The sequence below is a fragment of the Bombus affinis genome, chromosome 7, assembly GCF_024516045.1.
Source record: "Bombus affinis isolate iyBomAffi1 chromosome 7, iyBomAffi1.2, whole genome shotgun sequence".
NCBI classification, from domain to species: Eukaryota; Metazoa; Arthropoda; class Insecta; order Hymenoptera; family Apidae; genus Bombus; species Bombus affinis.
The window spans coordinates 9,340,583-9,362,147 of record NC_066350.1 but is presented as its reverse complement, the minus strand read 5'-3'; the positions used below and the strand labels follow the sequence as shown (position 1 = coordinate 9,362,147).

At 43.8% G+C, this 21,565-nt stretch overlaps 1 protein-coding gene and 1 long non-coding RNA gene across 5 annotated transcripts; one reads left to right on the top strand and one right to left on the bottom strand.

The window, feature by feature from the left end:
• The first annotated feature begins 1,335 nt into the window (after nucleotides 1-1,335).
• On the top strand, nucleotides 1,336-21,168 carry LOC126918547 (proton channel OtopLc-like). Of its 4 annotated transcripts, XM_050726572.1 has the most exons (10): nucleotides 1,336-1,481; nucleotides 3,273-3,525; nucleotides 4,245-4,525; nucleotides 12,765-12,992; nucleotides 14,415-14,617; nucleotides 14,769-14,795; nucleotides 15,455-15,768; nucleotides 16,789-16,954; nucleotides 17,464-17,749; nucleotides 17,848-21,168. In XM_050726572.1, the coding sequence occupies exons 2-10, from the start codon at nucleotides 3,439-3,441 to the stop codon at nucleotides 18,551-18,553; spliced, it is 2,298 nt and encodes a 765-aa protein (XP_050582529.1). In that variant the 5' UTR covers nucleotides 1,336-1,481; nucleotides 3,273-3,438; the 3' UTR covers nucleotides 18,554-21,168. The 4 variants fall into 4 exon arrangements, with proteins under 4 accessions (XP_050582529.1, XP_050582531.1, XP_050582533.1 ...); XM_050726574.1 differs by lacking the exon at nucleotides 14,769-14,795; XM_050726576.1 differs by lacking the exons at nucleotides 1,336-1,481; nucleotides 3,273-3,525; nucleotides 4,245-4,525 and adding an exon at nucleotides 8,767-9,296.
• On the bottom strand, nucleotides 4,782-9,562 carry LOC126918558 (uncharacterized). The gene is made up of 2 exons (XR_007711360.1): nucleotides 9,466-9,562; nucleotides 4,782-9,395 (listed from the first exon to the last, which is right to left on the bottom strand). It is a non-coding gene; the product is annotated as an uncharacterized LOC126918558 (long non-coding RNA).
• Nucleotides 21,169-21,565: the final 397 nt, after the last annotated feature.

Sequence of the window (21,565 nt, the reverse complement as noted above, 5' to 3'; positions counted from 1 at the left end):
CGGTTGTTATAGTCAATTGGTTCCGTGTTCTGTTGCGTGTGTCAGTGGTGTGGGTGGTTTTGTGTGATCCGACACACCGTTTCGCGGCCGGCCATGGAACCACGGAGGTTCCGGATACCGGAGGCTAGCTGACGGGTCCGCTGCCGCGATCGGATGTCCGCGCGGGAGGGTAGGAGGTACCACGAGCCGCTGGATGAAAGTGAAAACGAATCGGACCGCGACACGGGGGGATGAACGAATGAGGATACATTGCGTGGAGAACGTCCGATCGTGTGAGATACAGACCCCGTAAGTGGATTTCCTGTACACTTCCCTTCTGTTCTCTTTCCTTTTTTTTTTTTTTTTGTTTTTGTTTGAATGAGAAATAGCAATGATTTGTCTCTCGTATATTTTTTTTCAAGTAGAGGATGTTCGTGTTAAGAGAAATGAACGAGGTAGAAGTAGATAATTCTTAAACAGAGTAGACAATGCTTAATTTTGCTCCTGTTTCATGCTTTGATTTACATGTCAGAGATTTGAGACAGTAGTTAGGAAAAAATCAGAAACGTTTACTTCCGTGTTCATGCGTAGTTGCGTCAATAGATTCGAACCGGACTCGACCTAATTAATTTTGTTTCCTGCCGCTATCGTCAGCTCTTAGAACGTGTTGTGTCTGATAGCGTATAAAGGTCGGCGGAAAATGGCAAATAGGTTGCGTGCGGCCACCGTAGACTTGTTTTCATGCCACGCGTTAGATAAAGCAACGAAACGAGCTATGGACGCAAAAAGCCAATGAACTGCCGTTGAGCATGAACGCGGATGGAAATACCTGCCTTTCCCGGCACGCGATATAAGTGACGGAAAATCGTTGCTGCGGATCGCTGGCGAACGTATGCTTCAACAATTGTACAACTTTGCCCACGGAATCTCTGTATCGATTGCCATACTTATAGCTTATTTAAAATTGTTTCACGTAATGCCACGTTGTAATTCAATACTGAAACGATAAGACTTTTCCAACCTGCTAAACAGCGGACTCCTTTCTTCCAAGTTCTTACAATTCCCGCGCAATTTACAAAGAGAAATAAAGTCTACTGAAAAGAATGTAAGAAATGGAATTTGTAGAATAGTTTCATCAAAGGTAACCGTGAGGAAGAAATCGTACAAACGCGCAGTAGATCCGCACGGCAATTCTCCCAGTTATTTCCGGCTTTTCCCAGCAGGGAAAAAAAATACAGCCAGCATCTTACCCCACGCTATCTCTCCCCTGGTCTGTAGCAATATCGTGTACGGGGAGTCATTTGATGGAGAAATATTCGACGCCACGCACGCTGGCCATAAAACGTTCGAGGAACGAGAGGGTGCGACGCGGCATGGCGTTCTGAGTCTGATCCCGAACAGGAAGAATGTTCATTGACGTTCAGGCTTACAAGATCCTGGCGAAGTGGCGTCTTACTGGCCCGCGACTGGATCGCGCACAGAAAGACAAATGTTCCCTGAAGGTACGACCAACTCAACGTTTTCGATTCCCCTCTTTGAATTTTACTTGCAAAGTACTTCCATTTTCACAGCAGACGTCTGCCTCCGAGTGATATATTAGCGAGAGAAGCTTGCGGTGAAAATTCGTTATTCTTAGCTATCGAAACTACGATAATAATGTTCAAATTCGTACTTTGGTCGAATAACCGAGCAGTAATTGCACCGAATACGATAGCTAAGTGTAAGGGAAGCTCGAGTCTCTCCTGACGGTCGAGTTCAGACGAAAAGGGAGTAAGGTTTCGTGCACTTGGAAGGTCTATCGAGAATGGAATTTCGCAAGGTTAGACGTAGGTCCAGGCTAACGTGCATAACATGGTGCAAGAAAGTTGCACGTAGAGTATCTTGTTACCGTTTTAACTAGAAGCTTCGCGTTAAGCTCTCTTTTAACATTTCCAAATAACAAGATTAAACTACTAAATATACAAGTTCCATGTTCGAGTCGTGCGATGTCAGCTCAATCAGGCCGATCAAGTCGAAGTTAATTAAACGAGGCGACGGAGGAAAAAATGCTCGTTCGCGTGAACGAGATTTTTCCACGCGTTCGATCCCGTGGGGAGCCGCGAGACCGACATTTTCTAGTTTTAATTAAAGTCAGCCAGTCGAAGTCGCAGCTAAGGCAATTAAGTCGAAGACAAACCGGAGGCTCCATTGAATTTCCTAGCTTTCGTAATTAGTTTCGACGTAACTGAATCCAGTTACCAGACGCCCGATAATCACGCCTATCCACGACACCTTCTTCTATTCGTCCGACGATCGAGACTTCGAAGGCCACCCTTCGAAATCCTCGAAAATTAATGTAAGAAGTGGGAAGTTCGATCGACGGACGATCGTTTATTGCTTTCAGGCAACGGAGAACTTTCAAACCCTTCGAATGGAACAAGCAAAGTACTCCAAGTACATTCCCGATCACAATTCACGGGATACTTGTTAATTTTAAACACACGTTTCAATGAATATGTGTCTATAATAATATTCCCAAATTTTTGCGCATTCGTATAAATTCAAAAATGGAAAAATGCAATGAAAACACATAGTATGCATAAACATCTATATAAAGTACGCAAGGTTCGTTGGCAATAGCGTTTATGAGGTCAAATCTGGAGGAGAAGGAAAGAGGGTAGAATAAAGATGGAGACCCGGGGAAGTAGGAATTATATTCATAAAAATACGAATTTGCATAAATATTCGCCGAATACTTACGGTACCTGCACGTAATTACTATGCCTCAATTTCATATTTTATTTCCAACGCCCGTTTATGCCTATCCTAAATGCACCAATCGTTCCGTGATTTATTGACTTACGGTAGCGTATTTTTATTCGTTCGCTCTCGAAGAACGGGGCTATTTTCTTTTCAACGGCGTTTCGCTGTCCCCGTGGCCGTTTCCAGCGAAAGTAGCACGGACGACAACGGGGGAAATAGGGGTGAAATTTTAATTCGCGCGGACGTTTGATATTCAGAGATCCGGACTCGGTATTCACGGACTCACGTACGACTACTCGGCAGCCCTTCTTTCATCAGGGCATTTTTGTTTCGCGCCAATGACGAACGACGACGTACTCTTGTTCTTTCGCATGCTCGTTCCGCGGAAACGAGCGACAGACAAAGACGGACATAGGGACGATGACAGCGAGGATATAGCGAGCGTAAAGAAAGAAAAACGCGGAAAGGGCGGAAGATGATAGAACGAGACGACGATCTGTCATTCAAGGACGATTCTTTCAGGCTGCAAACTCGCTGGATTGTGTGTGCAGGGCCACCCTCTTTAGAATTCCCCGTCTGTGGAGCAAGAAGCTCGTAAAAGACAAAGGGGGTTGGTAGCACAGGGGTGGAGAGAAGGCGCTGCGCAAAGGAGACACAGGGGAGGGACGGAGCGGAGACAGGAAGAGGCGAGGAGCAACGAGAAAGGAAATAAGAAAGATGGGAGAGAGCTCGCCGGATCTCAGCCTCCGGCTCCGCCGAGGCAGTTCCGACTCTAGGGATTCCTTCTACATGGACTTTGCCCAGGTACCAATTCCAACACGATACATTGATAATCCTTGATAGATATCTTTGGATAGCACAAATTTATATTAATATCTATTCGCAGTCTCTTTGCCGGTAGAAAGTCTTCCCGTTACCTTCATCCACGGCGAACTCACTGATATCTTTAAGGAAAAGGAAGGGGATAGGATAAATGAAAGCAGAGTGGAGAAGCAAACTCTAACGAGTTTGCTTCTCCATCGATACCAGCGTGACTCTGAAAGGAAATTGAGAAACGCATTGACTACTCGTTACATGAAACATACTTTCAAAGTTACTCTGCATCTACAGTTGAATAAAGGGTTTCATAAACGTGAAAGAAAGTCAGTCTTATACGAGAACGATACGTAAAAGAAATAATAATAAGAAGAAGTATCGGGACATATCTTTATCTTGTAGCGGCGCTCGACAGTAAACTTCCCAACGGTATATATCCCGTGGCTTGTTACCCAAAGACCCTATCTTCGGTTGCGCGACGCCAAAACATTGGTTTGGGCTGCCAAATCAAGTTCGAATCCTGGCACTCACATTCCGGTTTTTTCCCACAATTTCTAACTGAAAGAAGGCAACGCAAATGAAGACAACATTCTTATACACCAGCAGTGCCGGTCACGATTCACCTCAATTTTTTTAAGAACGCGTCTCAAACCTGAAAGCTTTAATTCTAACAATTTTTCTAAAGGGGTATTAATTCGTGTGGATAGGGCATCGACTCAGACATCGAGGAGGTAACGCGTCCAGGAGAAAACTCGGACCCGATGATGGACAACCATTTGGAAGAAACTGGGAACGAACTGCCGCTGCTAGAGGACGTGATGATCACGATCCCGGAGGAAGCTTCGGAGGAGCTGCGCGAAGAGGAGGAAGCCGCGGCGATGGAAGCTGCGTTGCGAACACCCGAGGGGCGCCCAATAATTAACACGGAAGCCGAGAAACCAACGCAGCAGCAACTCTCGTCCCAGCTCTCCACGCTCGCCCCGCAAGAGTAAGTATGCGTCAGAAATTCTGCGCTATAAAACAAGCGTACATTTCGTTGCGCGATATTTTAATATTAAATCTACCGACACTTGGTGTATACCTATTTTTACCGTGTGCGGTCAAAATGACCGATGATTAAAGAAGTAATAGTTTTTATGATTTAACTTAGATAATGGTTAATTTATGACTAAAAATATATATAAAATGACGAACTTTCATAAAATTTTGTCCAAATTTACTTTTGTTTAATTTCAACTATAGACTTAAATAGAATTGCACTTTTATTTATATATTTTAGTTATATCTTATTCAACTTTGCTGCATTTTTTACAAATTATCTTATTATCAATTGTACATTTGCCGCATAAATATTTTCCGCGTCTTAAACAAATTTTCGTAATTTTGTAACCTTTACAATTTTTTACTTGACAAGTTTTTTTATAGTAATGAATCGCGATTCTTTATATAAAAGTAATGTATGCACTAGGTTTATAATAATTTTGTGAATTCTCCTTAAATTGGCCCCATACTGTAGATACCATTGCAAATTTATTGATTCGTAAACGTTGGCTTCTTTCATTCTTCCTATCAAATCGTATAAACCTTATAATTTCAGCAAAGTCATTCCTGCTCATTGTTTTTGAAAAAATACAGGTCTCCAAATTTTATTCCACAAATACGAGACATCTAAATTATTTGCCTGATATGCACCGCGAATAAGCGCTTATTTATGATATTCAACTCTGATTCGGTTGTAAATAGCTTTTCATGTGTTTCCATGCCGTTTTCAATTGCTGAAGTTTCTTGTTCATCGCATACTGAACAGTTTTCTTCTATGTCCATTATTTTTTTGTATAATATTTTTTGAAAAATCTTGACATTTCTACGGTAAATATTTATCACAAAATAATACCATGTGTGGAATATAAAATTATTGTCAAATTTGATATGCTTTACTTTTCCTTTTATACCTTGAGATAGCCTTTTTTTTTTAGTACTGATTGCATTTATTTTAAGAATAACCAACATATTTTCTCGGGCGGTCAAAATGACCACTCGCGGTAGGCAAGGCAGAGTATACATTTTTCTCAGAAAATAAAAGAGCAAACTAAAATATATTGTATGCATGTTTTAAGAAAAGTGAGAAATTATGAAGCGATATGATAAAGTTTAAATGTGGTTAAATTTGTCTAGAAGTCGCGAGAGCGGCCAATTTGACCGCGCCGTAGGTTTAGCGTTAATCCGAGTCGAAGAGATCTCGGTTTTAATTGGAATCCCCCGTTTTCTTTTTTCCTCCATCCTCAGCGAGATCCTTCGTTTTACTTGGGAGACGCGATTTTGATTTGTCCAGTAACGCGATTCCGTTCGTCGCTCGAGGATATTTGCGGTTACGGATTGAAGGGTGTTCGGTTAGTAACTCAAGAAGAGAAAGGCAAGTAGATGGTCTGGGTAAATATTAGCGTTCAGAGCGTAAAGAGGTGTTTTATCTATAGAAACTAACAATTTCAAGATGGCAGTGGAAAGATCACATTATGCTCACCTTTCGCTTCTTTCTTCTAATTAGACATCGGGATTTTTTTATTAATACGCTTTGTGAAACTGAGAGGATGGTTAATGCAGTAGCTCAGAGACAAATTCATTTACGATTGTTGGCAACAAGTATTACTACACATGATTGTACTAGTGACAATAACAAAACTTGTAGGCTAATAATAATAATAATATTAGTATAATTGTGTGAAACAGGTGTCGTGGTGCTTCTGGCTGAATGTGTCCATTTTTATAATTCTATGGGGTCTATCAGAAATAAGCAATTAGATCTGCATTCTCTTACCTAGCCATTTCTCTATCTATATATGGAGAATAGATATCAGATAAAATTTGGAAATTAAATTGGTTTTTTGTCGTTACATAAACGACGTTGGTCATTCGTATACATCTTGCGAAACGTTCAGACGTAAGAAGAACATCGTTGGAACGAGCTATAAAGACATCTTCGCTCGAAAGGCGATTGAAATAAACCGGCAACGATTAATTTCCGTCTTCGGTGTTAAGCGTCTTTCACCCCCTGCATTTTTTGCCAGCAACGTTCTCATCCATTAAAGATGCCTCATACGTCTCTCGCTTGAGTTTCCTCTAGATTTGACGAGAAACTCGAACGGAGAAAAAGTGGTTGGTTAAGTAGGTAAACAAAATCTCGGCGTCGGGGTGAACAAAATGCGAGATGAGATAGAAGAAAGTAATTTCAACGCGTCTGCAATACCACGAGGTACAGCATAATTGCAGGAATGCGTAAAGAAACGACTACGAGCGTGGCAACCGATGGAAATATTAGGCCCGTGACGTGATTACCTCGTGGCAGGAAGTCTAAATTACGATCCGTCTTTGACGGTTTGATTGATCGGATACAAGGGAAGCCACCAATTTCATAAATGGCTTTTAAATATTAATAATCTCATCTAAATCTGTAAATGTTTCCTTTACAATTTCGTATTTTTGCTATTGAGTATTCTGGACGTACACGTTTAAAAACCTTTTAATTTTTATACGGTTCGATATATATTTTTATACGCTAAACGTGATAAGGAACGAAATACACCATGCTCGAGATCATATTGAAAAATAATTTATCCTTTTCGTATTGTTCGTACTCGTACGATTAATAAGAATCGATATGACAAGAATAAAAAATTTTAGGATGATCTTATAGCAACGATACGTAGCGTATTAATAAAAAACATATCTGGCCGTGGATAAGATTCGCGTCGATTAGATTCACGCATTAGTCGGCGCTACATCATATTTTTCAGAGAATTGATAATGTCATTGATGGAAATCTCTGTAGATTCTTGTAGGTTATCGTCCATTATTTCTCGCTTTGTAGGTCCATACGTAACGTCACTATGTGAATTGCCGTCCCCCCTAAGCGGCCACGTTACTCCTCGCCTCTTCATTCGAACGACCACCGCCACTATTCACAGGCATGGAACATTAGTCACTGTCCACGATTAACGCGCATCCCTCGGCTCCCGTGTATCCAGCAGGGAAGCGACCGGCGGCAGTTTGTCCACCGTCGACGATTGAACTTGATCGTGAAAAATCGTATTGCGAGCGTCTCCATTTTGCTCCATTAATTTTTACTCGCATGACCGGAAGCACAATTGTGAACACGTTCGCAACCGAGAGAGAACGCTGATCATGTTGAAACCGGGGTAACCTCTATCGGTGACCAAAGTCGTTTACGAGTGGTCGACGGCCCGAAAAGAGGCGAGTTCGAGACGAAACGGAGCGAGCTTTTGATCAAAGCGAAACACTGACCCCAATTTGCAAAATTGCCGCTTCTACCGGATTTAATCTCCGAGTCACCAAGAAACGAGACGTCAAAGGCGTATCGCGGCAAGCAACGGTAATCAAACGCGTACGATAGTACTTTTTCTTTTTCTTCTTCCGAATATTGATCGTGGCTAGACAAATAATTCTCTCGTAATTTCCGTTATGTATTATCTGAAACGCGATCACCATTGTTGTCTCGCGTGAATCGATTATTTATCCGTTTGGCGACGCGACGAATCGACCGATTAATTGCCGCTCGAACGGCAATTTCCATCCGATCTGCGGCAGCCGATCCGTGGATAGCCGGCCGCCTCCATTTCGTACCGAACTCGATTACTTCCGGCGGATATCGAACGTGAATTCGTGAACGCACGAGTGGCCAACGGCACCGAAGTTAATATTGACCTGTCACTTCGTTATGGCCAACGAACGACCTTCGTGTCGCTTCCATCTCGCTTCCGTCGTTGCATTCTCTTCTCTATCGTTTCTCTCCTCTCCTATCCTCTCCACGTACACCCTCCTGCCTCTACGCATCGTCCAACGTTCGTCCCTTTTTCTCTCTCCCTCTGCCGCTACCAGCTCTCTCTTCCTTTCCCGTTTCACCGGAACCTCCGGTGAACCGTCCTCTCCTTCGGTCCGGACGAGAACAGGAAGACTGGCCTATTCCGTCGATTTACATGCAGATTTGATCAGGGTACACGCGCACTCGGAGCCCGACTCCTTTCAAGCAAACTCAGCCAGGGCAAAGGAGGAGCGAATCGCTTGTCCCTTTCCTTTTCATCCTTCTCCTACGAAGATCAGAGTTGCGGAAGTTCGTGATTCGAGGATCCTCGTTGCACGGTCAAGGTACGAACGAGAGGATGCCGGGGATAGAGAGAACCGAATAGGGTGCCAAAGCAATTCGACGCACTCGATCCGATTCCAGAATTTCCAAATTCAAACCGTTTCGCTGCCGCTGTCTCTCTTTTGTTTCCATTCGACCGTCGTCTCGCAGCTTGCGCCTACTTGTCGGTATCGTTGCTTTCGTCGTGATTTCTCGAGGCAACTCTTCAACACGCAGAACGAAACTTCGTGGCATAGAACGTGGGCGAGTTCGAGCGGTCCTTCCGCGAACGTTACGCCACTGCGAATCTCATTCGGGTAACGAGCTCGCTATCAAACGGCCGCGTATCCAGAGACGATGGATACAGGCGACGAGTGGGATGGGGAGAGAAAAAGAGGGACGGCGAAAGAGAAGGAGCAAGATTAGCGGAGAGAGAGCCGCGGACTTGCGAGAGTGCAGGGCATCAGTTTGTGATGCGGGGTCCGAGAGTGTCGTGACACGAGCCGCAGGGCCGTGACTGTGCGAACCCGCTGGCGAGTTCAGCAGCTAACATTCCGCCGAGACGGTCGAGGAAACTACCAGCCAAGGTCACGGATATGCTCATCAAGGAGACCTCCCTCAGGTACTACGATTCCACCCTGTCGAGACCACGAATCGATCCGGTTGTTCCTTCCTTCCTCTCTCTCTCTCTCTCTCACTCTCTCTCTCTCTCTCTCTCTCTCTCTCTCTCTCTCTCTCTCTCTCTCTCTCTCTCTCTCTCTCTCTCTCTCTCTCTCTCTCGCTCTCTGTACTTCTCACTCCGGACGACTTGTCGGGAATCCTGAAATCGCGCACGCACACTGCCACACGGTCGTCTACGATTTCCGATGGCACGACGACGACAAGGACGTAGTCCTCGTATGTTTCGCATGCTTTCCCGAGGGGGATTTCGATCGATCGTTGAAACGCGTCGAAATGCTCGAGTTGGAAGTTGTTTTGCGGGTAGACCAGGAATTTTGGGTTTCCATTAACGCAGCAGGGAACAACGCATTCGGTGAGAATTACGAGCGAGAAATTAATCTTATTAGTTTGCAAGTGACACTTCGTCGAGTCGATCTCGAAAAGATTACAGTCGATCTATGTACATTATCATTGCCTATCGCAACTACGAAAACGATTTAACGTGAAAGAAACTAGATAACGAAAGTGAGAAGAAACCGGTGGCAAAAAAGCTCTCGACCACGAAACGTTCACGGTATCGAGTCGGGCCAACCACGACCCTCCATCAACATCAAAAGCATAATCCCCAGCCGGCCGGAGAGTTCGCAATAATCGTAGAGATAAAAATGCGTGGCGCCTGGCGTTCGTGAAAACAGTTCGGGAAAAGTAGGGAAGAAGGAGTGAAAAGCGTTTAGCGAGTATTTACGTGGCGAAAGTTTGGTAGCGAAACGATCAAAAGGAGGTCTTTTCTCGTGGCCCGAGTCCGAGCACGTAAAGAGAGCGAACGAACGAACGAACGAAGACGAGGAATAGATTCCTGAGGGATATCCTAAAGGGGCGGCGGAGTGGCGGAGCCACCGAAACAAGGGTGAGCCAGTCCCTGAGTCCTTGAGCCACGGATACACTCGTGCCACAATGAGGGAACGGTACTCAGCCACTGAATCAACCCCTCGGTGCCCTCTTGCTCCCTTCCACGGGTTCCCTCTCGTCCGGCTACACCCTCTCGCGCTTCTCTGCTTCTTCAACACTACGTGATTATTTCAAAAAGCTGCAAGCCAAGAGACGAGTCATCCTCTCTTCCTCTTTCGCGCGTATTCCATCCTTGGCCGGACTACCTTTCCTCTCGTGTTTCTCTTTCATGGTGCGTGGAAACGCGCTCGCGCGCACGCCCAAGCAACCATCTACCCCTGCAATCTCTCGAGTGAAAAGGACGAAACTCCTCCACGTCCCTCTCACTGCCTACTATCAGCCTCGTAGGGGTAGGTCGCTTTACGCGGTACCTCGTTTACCTTCTTAAACGCGCGGAACAACGATCTCCCGGTTTTGGATATATTTAAAGAGGGGTTAGCGAAAACCTCGCGGATGGATGGCTTTCATGAAACTCGCTTCGTCAACGTGTTCGTTTCAGACGCGTAATTCGCGTTCGGATATGTGGAACGACGGCTACTAGAATATTAAATAACGCTCGGATATCGGGAATCTTTCGGAGGATGTCGCGAACCGGAATACACCATCTGCGGTGAATTTTGAATACAAAAATAGACGTTGACCTGTTTCCAAAACCGATCTCTTTCGTTAATAGTTAAGCACTCAAATTACTCCATTTCTGTCGATCACTTTGATCAAACTTAAATCTATTTATTTTACTCGAATATTTTCGCCGCTTTTCCTATATTCTAAAATTGGTTTTCCAACGAGCAGCTCCGTTTACGACGTCTCGAAAATTCTTTCTCGCGGAACGTTTGCAGAGTGGTTGGGGGTAAATCAAGCTTGCGGTAAATTGAAATTTCGCCCCGATACGTCGACGCAATATCGCTACGACGCTGGCAACGGTGAAAATACATTTACATTCCGTTTCGACCGCTAAGCGTATATCTATAAGTTGTCGTCGTGGATTCCATAGAAACGGGCAACGTGTTTCTCCGTTTCTTTGTAGAAGACAATTGCAGCGAATCTTGAGGCCGGCACGTGTGTGAGAAACGGCCGCCGGATCGGAGGAGGGATTATCATTAGATAAACGGCCACTGGTTCGAAAGTCGTCGCATTAATAACGCTCGCGAGACCGTCCGCGCTCTATAGTAGGTCTCTTCCTGCAGCCAGTGTCAATGTGACGTGTATCAAACGTTACGACACCGTGTTGACCTTAAATTAGACGCGCGAAACCGTTTGCGGCCGGAGCTCCCCTTTCAATTCCTCGAAACTTTTAGTTAGCAGCCGTTGTTACGTTGCGGCCAGACTCATCGGATATTCAACATTGATTCTATCAAAGTAGCAACGCGTTAATTATCCGCTTGTTCTTTTTCCTCCTTTTCTTCTTTTAAACGGATAACAAGAGAAAACGAATTTCTTGTTCATGGCCGTGTAGTACAGGTAGAATAGCAAGAGGAGAGCGCAATCGAGCAAATGGGAAAACTCACGCCCACTTTAATTACTGGCGTTCGCAGCGGGTAAGAAAAAAATGGAAAAGGAAAGAATAAACTAGAGAAACTAGATTGGAGCAACGCGTCGGGGTCCAGAGTTTCATTAAGCGTGTTGCGTGGTGAAAACAGGTCGAAAAAATATTTTTCCCCGGCAACGCGCTTAATTACTCCTTCCCGTGTTAGCGCGACTGTCTTTGAGACCGAGAACGATACTTGTACTCTTCAACGTCGTGTCGCCTTTCTTACAATGGCTGAAGTAGAACTTCTCCGGAGAAACTGACGACGTCGCGATACCGCCCAGTGAAAAGTTTCCCGGCCATTTGTCGGCGCAGTTTAACGAGTTCGGATTGGCGGCGAGTAACGACAGCCAGTTTCACGGTGACGAAGTTCGGGCCGCGTGCACGTTTCAGACGACCCGCTAGCACTCAGGAAACTCGCTTAAACGTATTACGGGGGCAGGGCGCGAGTCCGCTCGAAAGCGATAAGCACTGGCGTCGAATGCTTTCGGGATAAATTGCTTTCGACCGAGCAAATTCGTGTGGAACGAATGAAAATTGGTAACTGGGGATCGGGACTAGAATGAAAACGGAAAGAACGATCAATTCTGATTCCCACGTACCAACCAGCGTAGGTATGGGCTGATTAGAAAAAATTGATCCGTTCGTTTTACGAGTTCGTTGGATGGAAGAATTTCTTTTCGACGATAGATAAGCGTAAAGCTCGATTAGTACACGTTAGTATCGATAAGTACGCAATCACGACGGGTCGAAGTATCTTTGATGATGAAAAGAACATTGAAATCACAGGTAATTACAGGAACGACAAAAAGAACGAATCGTTTTATCGATGTAATTCAGGTACCTCAAGCAGCGTACCTTGTAATTATCTACTACCGTAATTGAGCCGTCGATACCAATGAATCGATCGGCCAAGGACAGGATAGAAATAATGAGGAAACACGGTCTGTTCAGCTGGCCAGGATTGCCGGCTGCACTACCGTCGCCGGCTTCACCGTCCGCGGTAATCGTTTCGCCGGAAACGCTGTCTAGACACAGCAGCAGCTCACCCTCCCGCGCTCACCGGCCACCCCAGTTCGCCCTGGCTCTACCATGCTCCTCGCAGCCGATTTCCGCGGTCTGCTATCCGGCACCGACCTTCCTCGATGTCGCCGAAGACCGGAAGTGGAAGAAGCTTGGATGGTAAGTTCTCTATTTACGTTCCTTTCTTTCTCGCTCTCCACCGAGTCGAATTGGATTGTTTGTTCTCTTACGTAGTGAGCTTCGATATTTTCAAACCGGTATAGATACTGACTATTGAATCATATAGTTCTATAGGATTATACGGCTCTATGGTCCGATTATAGGGAAAGACAGTGTATATATATCAGCCATCAATTTATAGCAAGTTGACTTATAATTTTATAGCTCTAATCTTTTAATCGATAGTATGTTTGATACAATTTAGTTATTGCTCTTTTTGGTTGTATTTGGTATATTTCGTCTGACTGAAAACGCAATACCGGCTTTATGTTTTACCGCGATGTTCCACTAAATTGATTCCCATGCCTTCATAGTTATCAATTTAGAAATAAAAATTTAAGATATTCAGCGAAATAACGAAGCAACGAAAGGAACATAAATCATGAACATTTATATATGGATATAACACCGTAGTAATTGATAAACTTTTCTACTATGATTCTCCTGCGAATTTTAATTCTACTAAAAGAAACAAAAAGTAAAAGATATTAAAATTGTGAATAATTCGATAACGAAGAGCAGTAGAACGAATAGAATAGAATATGGAATATAGGATATAGAATACAGAATGAGAAAGGCGTTACAATTTCTATGCTAAGAGATACTGTAAATTTATAACCATCAACGAGTTGTTCTATATCGAACACTCTCAGGTGCCTGTATCGAAAATCAGTGGAATGTAATGTCATGATGTGGAAAAGTTGAACGTGTACGATTAAATCGGGTCATATTCGCAGTTGAACGTTTCAAGCGTCCCATTAACGTTTGTGCACCGATCGACCAAAAGATTTCATCTTGACTGATTCCAATTCCAAACGAATTAACACGAAGGGGGAGAATATATGCCGGTCACCACGGAAATTTCACGTGATCCTCGGGGTTATCCTGACCGACGTCTGCACCGCAATTACCGGTACTTTATGAATCAAACACACATACGCACGGTCGAGCACACGATTACTCGTAATTGAGCCAATTCTTACGGGGGTGGATGTATTTGCGGCCGATGGTATCTCCACTGACGCTTCCCGACGTTGCATTCCGGAGCCTCGACGTTTCCTTTTCGTCTGGCTAACGTTCATTTCGCTTGCGTTTTTTCAATCGATCGAGCTACAAGCCTAAACCGAAGGAAAAAGAATTTTCTTGTATTCGATTTTCTGTACACGCGCGATAGGTACGCATTTCGAAAGATGAACGACGATATCCGTAATCCTGGTGAAACGCTCGAAGTCGAAGAAAGTAATCGCGACAACAGGTAGGGCCGGAAATAATCCAATTTCCCCGGTGGAGAGAAATCGAATGCGTGGGCACACGTAAACGCCGAGCACTCTCGTTCAAGCACAATTTCCGTTTGTTGCACAGTGACGCCCTGGCAACGACTTTTAGCGCTCTTTATGGAAAGCTGCTGGTCGTCATGGGAATCGCTTTTCCCATGGCTGAAGTAATATCCACCTACATACCGCCATCGTTCTACGAAGGATTCTACCTTTACCTCTACTTCGGCAGTATGATCTTTCTCGTCTACATGTACGCCACGTTGCTTCGCGACGGCAAATCCAAGTCAAGTAAGTCGATCGCTGTGATCGCACGAAATTCTTTCTTCTCCGTCTTTTCCTTCTTTCTTTTTCTTTCCTTTTTTTTCGTTGTTTTTTTCTTTATATCCACGACCAGGGATATAAACGAGGTCGAATGAACACGATCCACTTGACGTTTCAGGAAGGTCCGCTACGAGTTGTTTTACGAGTAGGTAATTTCTTTCTACACAAGACTGTTATGACACGAACATAGGTCACATTACGCTAACCTAGGCGCTTGCCTATCAATTTGTCAAAAACAGCCTGCTTCTTACAAAATTAATCATTTGCTCGTTGTGTGCATTGCGAATCCCTTCACATGAACCCTCGCAGAACTTTAATTACGCCATTAGCTACGATCTCTTAACTTCATACTAAACAACTAAACGATACGATAGCTAAAAACAGTGGCGGCGCATCGTTGTATCGATTACAGCATTTATATACCGATTGATTAAATCCAAATATATTAAATTTATTTCCTACCATTTAGTAGTATTTTCATATGACTACACAAATTTGACGCTATGAAAATAAAATATATAGAACTCGATAAAGAAACGCTTCATTGGAAAATAATTAAGCATGCGCCAATGATTTCTGTAGTCACTCGATATTTCTACCCAAACGGAAAATGAAAAATAAGCGAATCGGAAGAATGTCAGAGTGCAGCGTTAAAGGGTCAAAGTATCATTGCGTGGCAATGGCGAGTCGGGCATCTCGCGCGCTAGCTTTCAACCCGCTTCCGACGACGGGAAGCAGCGAGCTGAGCCCCGTTAAAATCGCATTAATCTTAACCGACCGATTACCATAAATTTGCATGAGAAGAGAAACGAAAGGACGTGTGCGACCTGGACTCGTCGCGATCGTCGAGCGGCGCCGGTGGCGACAGCGATGTTGCGGACACCACGTGTCCGCACGTGACTGCTATCAAACCAGCCCAACACTATGGAAGCTTTTATCTACGAATGGGTGCGGTGGCGTTCGGTATCGGCTCGATGATCTACTCGGGACTGGAATTTGGCCAGTACTTCGAGCTGGAGCAGAACACCAAGTGCCACAACATCATGCTCGCCCTCACGCCGGCCACTAGGATGGCGTTCATCTTCATACAAATGTACTTTATATTTCTGAACAACGAGGTGAGTATATTTTTACAGATATCGAAATTACATTCAAGATTAACCCTCGTTTCACTGATCACGATGCGATCGACGGCTGATACTTTATGAAAATATATCATACGAGATGTTCTATTTTTCACCGTTTCACCTATCTTCAAGGAATCGCAATAAAAGATGTCTTTACATCCATAACAGTTAGAAAATTAAAATCATTTACGAAGACAAATTCTCAATTTTACAATGTCATATAGAGTGGTCTATACAAAGGTGTACGTATATCGTGTTAGAAGAAGGAGACGATCTAGAAAATTGAACGTTTCGTATGTTGGCATCTAGCGTGTTGTTATAGAGAAACGTAAATGTATGGTGGCTGGATCGATGGCAAACAAAATCGTGGCCCATCTTTCAAGCGTTAAGAGGGGATAAGGGAATCGCAGCGGTTCGGTTCGTCGTTTTTCACGCAAAGATGTTGCGTAAAAGGGGATGGTTAACTGAAAATCAGCAGGGGGATCACTGAGTAGGTGAAGGGACTAAAAATAACAGCGGCATCGATGATGCAGAGATCGGTGCGCGGCACGTAATGAAAGAGCAAAAGCGTCGATGCAAAACGAGAAGCTTGTCTAGAAAGGCTAATGAAACGGAAGGGTGAACAACCCTGAAACTAATACTGAAACACGAGTTGTCCTACCCTGGCCGGCTTTGCTCTTTCCTTTGCCTCGCGACAGATGAATATTTCTCGCCACACTCGACCGCTTTTCATCGAAACTTTCCGTGGAGGTTTCTCGATCGAGAGAATTCCCATCGTTCAATTATCGCCGATCGTTTAACATCCCCCTAAATACAGCTTGAATCTTTTACAACGAGAGAAATCTGACTAATAATTATCAAATTATTCTTATCGAACGTCCGACCGATACGTTTGCGATTCCCTAGCTCTACTTCAAAGATTATTTCTCTTTCCTTAATTAGATGTACAAAGGAAACTCTCTATCCTTTCTACGAATCGCTGATGATGTTAATCCGTGTTCTCTTTGACAGCAAATGAAAGTTTATCGTCATCGGGTGGTTGCGCGTTTCGGACTGATGCACATGATTGGAACGAATCTGTCGGTCTGGCTGAGCGTTCTTGTACAGGAAACGAAACACGAGATATTGACGTTCTACAATCCGGAGAACAACTCGTTAAAGATCTCCCACAGATTAGGTACGATTCACACTAGTGGAAACCTTTTACGAATGTTACGCGTATTGTACGAAACATTTTGAAATTTCACTAGCACTGTAATGAGAGTCGATACAGTTTAAAATTAAGATTACGCTATACTTAGAAGCTATAAGATATTTAATGCTAATGTATTTTATCGCACAGAGATGACAAAATTATTTAAATGATCAATCGATATTCAGCGGGACTGTCTGTGACGCTTATTACGCGCTGAAGATGATTAATCATGCCGTAGATATACGTTTGAGCTAAATATTTTGTCATTTCTACATTTCCAGACTGATATCTGATAACAACTTGACAGATGAAATTTTAATACGTTTTACATAACGCATACAATACATACATAAAAGATTCCTATTAAAAAATATTCGAGTAGCTTCGTTTGTCACTGTATATGTACATGTGTCTGGATAATTATGTCGTCTCTCGAGTACAACGAAACCCCTAATGATATCGAGCGGAGAATCAAGTTGAAATTAAATTAGGTTCGAAGGCCAATCTTAATCTTGGGGGACATAATCACTACCACCATGGCGAGCACCTGAGGCTTCCGAGAGGTCTGAAAGGGCCGCATCACATGTTCGAGTGTCGTCGAACCAACATAATGGGATCGTTAGTCCAGGACGCCAGCCCGTTTCTATTTCCTTGTACGATCGAGTACAGCTTAATTTGTGCTGCGATTCTATACGTAATGTGGAAGAATATATCGAAGGCGGCGTTTTCTCAGCCTAAAACACCTCCTGGATCCCGGCACCATGCGCACGCTTACAGGTAAATCGTTGAAGACAATTGAAGACCATAATAATAATAAATATACTTCTATGCGTTCGTCGCACGTACAAACTCTGACTTTACTTTCAATTTCACAGGAGATCGCCGCATCACTACAGCGTGGATTGTGCCCGGGCGCACAAAGGTCTGTTCGTGGGCATCTTGATCCTGGTGCTAACGATCATCTCGCTAATTTTATTCTTCGTGTTAATATCGCGTCCAGAATTGGTCAGCTTCGCCGTCACCGAAGTGAACGTCTGCGAGTTAACGTTATACGGAATGTCGACGTTGGCCACGCTGATAGGGATGTTCCAGATGCGAAAGCTCCGTTACGACGGCACCCGAAACCTAGAACTGGACAACATTCTTCTAGTAGCCGCGCAGACGGGCATGTTCATTTATTCAACGTTCACGATCATCGGCGCGCAGTTTACTCTGGCCAAGCACACGATCTTGGTGCTTATTACGGCGTTGGCGAGCGTTGTGCAGACTACGTTTCAAACCATCTTCATTTTGGACGCGTCAAGGAGATCTGTCGTCACTGCGAAACAAATAAGGAGGAAACCGGGTAGAGAGATCGTGACGTTTCTACTGGTGACGAATCTGGCGATGTGGGCCATTAACACGTTGGAAAAATCGCGAGCGGAATCGCACCCGGTGCAGTTGCATTTCTATGGCCTGTGGGCGTGGACGATCATCACGCACGTCTCGATGCCTCTAGCGATCTTCTACAGGTTTCACAGCACCGTCTGTCTGTGCGAGGTTTGGAAAAGGGCGTACAAGGTGAAACCAACCTACATGTGACGTAAGGGGTCTCGTGAGGTCGTGTACAAGACCACGGCTCCTCAACGACCGAAAACCTTACCGGGCAGGCTGGATGCCATCGCGGAGAACGATCCAATTTACTTCATGTAATCGCGGAGAAAAGTCCTCTTTGTGAGCTACGTGGTCCAAGGTCGACGTCCTTTTACCTCTTCTTCGTCAAATCCTCGTCCTACGTCCCTGAGGTGTTGCAAAAAGCTGTCGATACAATTTACCAAGTTCACTATGTTAGTCGAGTAAGCGTTTCGAGGCGTTATGCGTTGTTTTAGGTTGATTTAGACACGTTATACGTTAACGATTTCACGTTAATAACGCGTTAGAACGAAACTCGACGAACCGTAGAGGAGAAAGTGGTTGGCAGCCGCGTTTGTTTTCGATCGTCGAGAAGTTGCGTTATTTATTATCGTTTAGATAATTGTAAGAAGCTTTTATCTCGAATCGTCGTCGCGCTAAAACGAATCACGATGTACATACGCAGTTCGTACGTGACGAGATTCAGGAACGAACTGCGAACGAACGCGCAGACATTTTGAAATTTTTTAATGGTAATCTATTTAAGGGAAACAAGTAAAAGAGTAGGAAAGAATGGAGGCACGATTAACGACGCACAATTTTTACCGGGGTTAGATGTTAGACGATTAGTCGCTTAGAATCGTCGAAGCAACGACTGTTCCTTCGATTTTCTCGGGAACAATGAAATTTCTGTTCGATAAGTAAGCGTTAAGACGATTTTCTACCGATCAAAATAGCGAATGAGAGAAAAGAGAGAAAGGCAGCGAGTGTGTGTATACGAAAGAATGAGAAAAGAAAGAAAGGTCTTTTTCCTTTGATCGTAAACGTTCGTAAGACTGAATTCTAAGCAACCTTAGGACGATGGTTAAGGTGATAGAAGAACGATTACGTTTCTGATGCAAGTCGACCAAAAAATCCGCGTTAACCCAGAGAACCCCTGATCGATCTGTCCTTCGATGTTACTCGAATACTCTCACGGATATCCGTCTTCCACGTAGTACAAAGCTGCAACTTAACATAATGTCCCTGGTTATTCGAATGAATAATTCAAAGAGAGAGAGAGAGAGAGAGAGAGAGAGAGAGAAAGAGAGAGAGAGAGAGAGAGAGAAACTAAAAGAATAATCCAACGATCGAGAGAAACAGATTACCTATAGCGAAGTCCTGACTGAACAACTCGAATAGTTTTTTATATTGTTACTACGTAGATGCTCTCGTCGTAATTTTTTTACTCGAAGGGAAAGTGGGTTTGAAGGAATAAAGTATAAAAGTCCAACGCGTCTGTCACGATAGTTGTACAAAGTAAATGTATAGTCTGTTTCTCACGATTTTATGCGGCAACGTCTCGCGATCGATCGATCGTCCGCATTTCGAGGAAACGGAAGCCTCGAGAGTCGAGCGTGCGAGCACACAACGTTTATCCTATACGAGTCCACTTGAATCACATCGAAATTGCAAGCCTTCAACGGTTCCTCGCATGGCGTTGCACGTTAGTCGCGAATCTAAATTCGAAATATCGGTTTGTAGAGAGAAACGCGGTGAGAATGAGCGAGAGGAAGGGGGAGGTCTGAGTTTTAAACATAGCACCGAATCGATGCTTCGTGCGTTATTTCCAACTGTTTCGAAAAAAGAAAAAAAAAAAAGACAAAACAAAAAAGAAAGAAAGATAGGTAGGTTTATAAAAAAGAAATTCACGAGATTGTTAAACGGTGGCAATAATGCAATAAAGCATCGTCCCGTAGATTCCCATAGATTTATCACGCGAAGTGATAGAAAGAAAATGTTAAGATAAAAAAAGAAAAAGAGGAGATAAGATGAAGATAACGTTCGAAGGAGGAACAGAGTACAATGGCGAATCATATCATTAAGCCTTAATCCGTCGAGTGTGCTGTCCAATCTCTGAATAATTAAAAAAGGAAAAAGGGGTATCGAAGAATAGCGATCGACCGCAACCTTGAAAGAATTAGCCGAGACGACCTGCTCGAGTGTGTTTCATACATTTTCTGCTCAACGGATGGTCCCTCGAGGAGAGACCGAATGAGAGAGTCGTACCGATCTAATCGATCGGTGTACGATACTATTGTTCCGCGAGAATGCCCGTATGCGTTTGTTTTACCGCGTGTTGTGTGAGACGGCTGCATGACGATATGTGCGTGTGTCCCTTGGGAACAACTCGACGAGAAAAAGAATGGTCAGGAGAGAGATAAAGAGGAAATGGGAAAGCGTCGAAAGCGTAAAACGTTCGGTAGAGACATTTTTAGTAGTTAAACGCGTGTTTGTCGTGCGATAGGCGCTTTTTTTTTTTATTCTTCGTCGATAAACGATCACACTTTCAGCGATACTGGAAATATAAGCTGCATAGTTGAACCGGTTGATTCTTTTGTAAGATGTAAAAATTCGACTGTGAGGCGGCTGTAAATACGGGGTTTCAAGGAGAAAGAAAAGAAGAGAACGTAAGAAGGATAAGCGAAAAGAAAAGATAAGAAAATGGATCCTCTCGGTGTTTAGAGCTAGTTGTGTCGACATGTTTCTTCCTATATTATATATAATATATACACATATATATACAAATATAAATATATTTATTATTGCGTTGTTCTATTATAATATTTATTGTATTATCAGATATAGGATTTACGCGCGACACGTTACGTTTATTGATCGGGGCTCGTGTCGAGATTCATCCCCCATCACTTTCTCACTTTGTCCTTCCTTTTCTTCCTCCTTTCTATTTACTCTTCTTCTTCTTCTTCTCTTTCTTCGTCTTTCGCATCGTTGTCATTTGCAAAGATTGAAAAAAGCTTGTCAATTTCTATTTCATTTAAGTCAATTTACGTGCGTAACGCTCTTGATATCGTGTTGAAAACGGCACAAGCGATCTCGGCACGAGTCTTAACCGAAAATCGAGATGAATTACGAAACGAAAATCGGAGGTAAGTCACGATGTGCGCAATTCGAAATTCGAGCAAGGGTGAACGAGGGAAA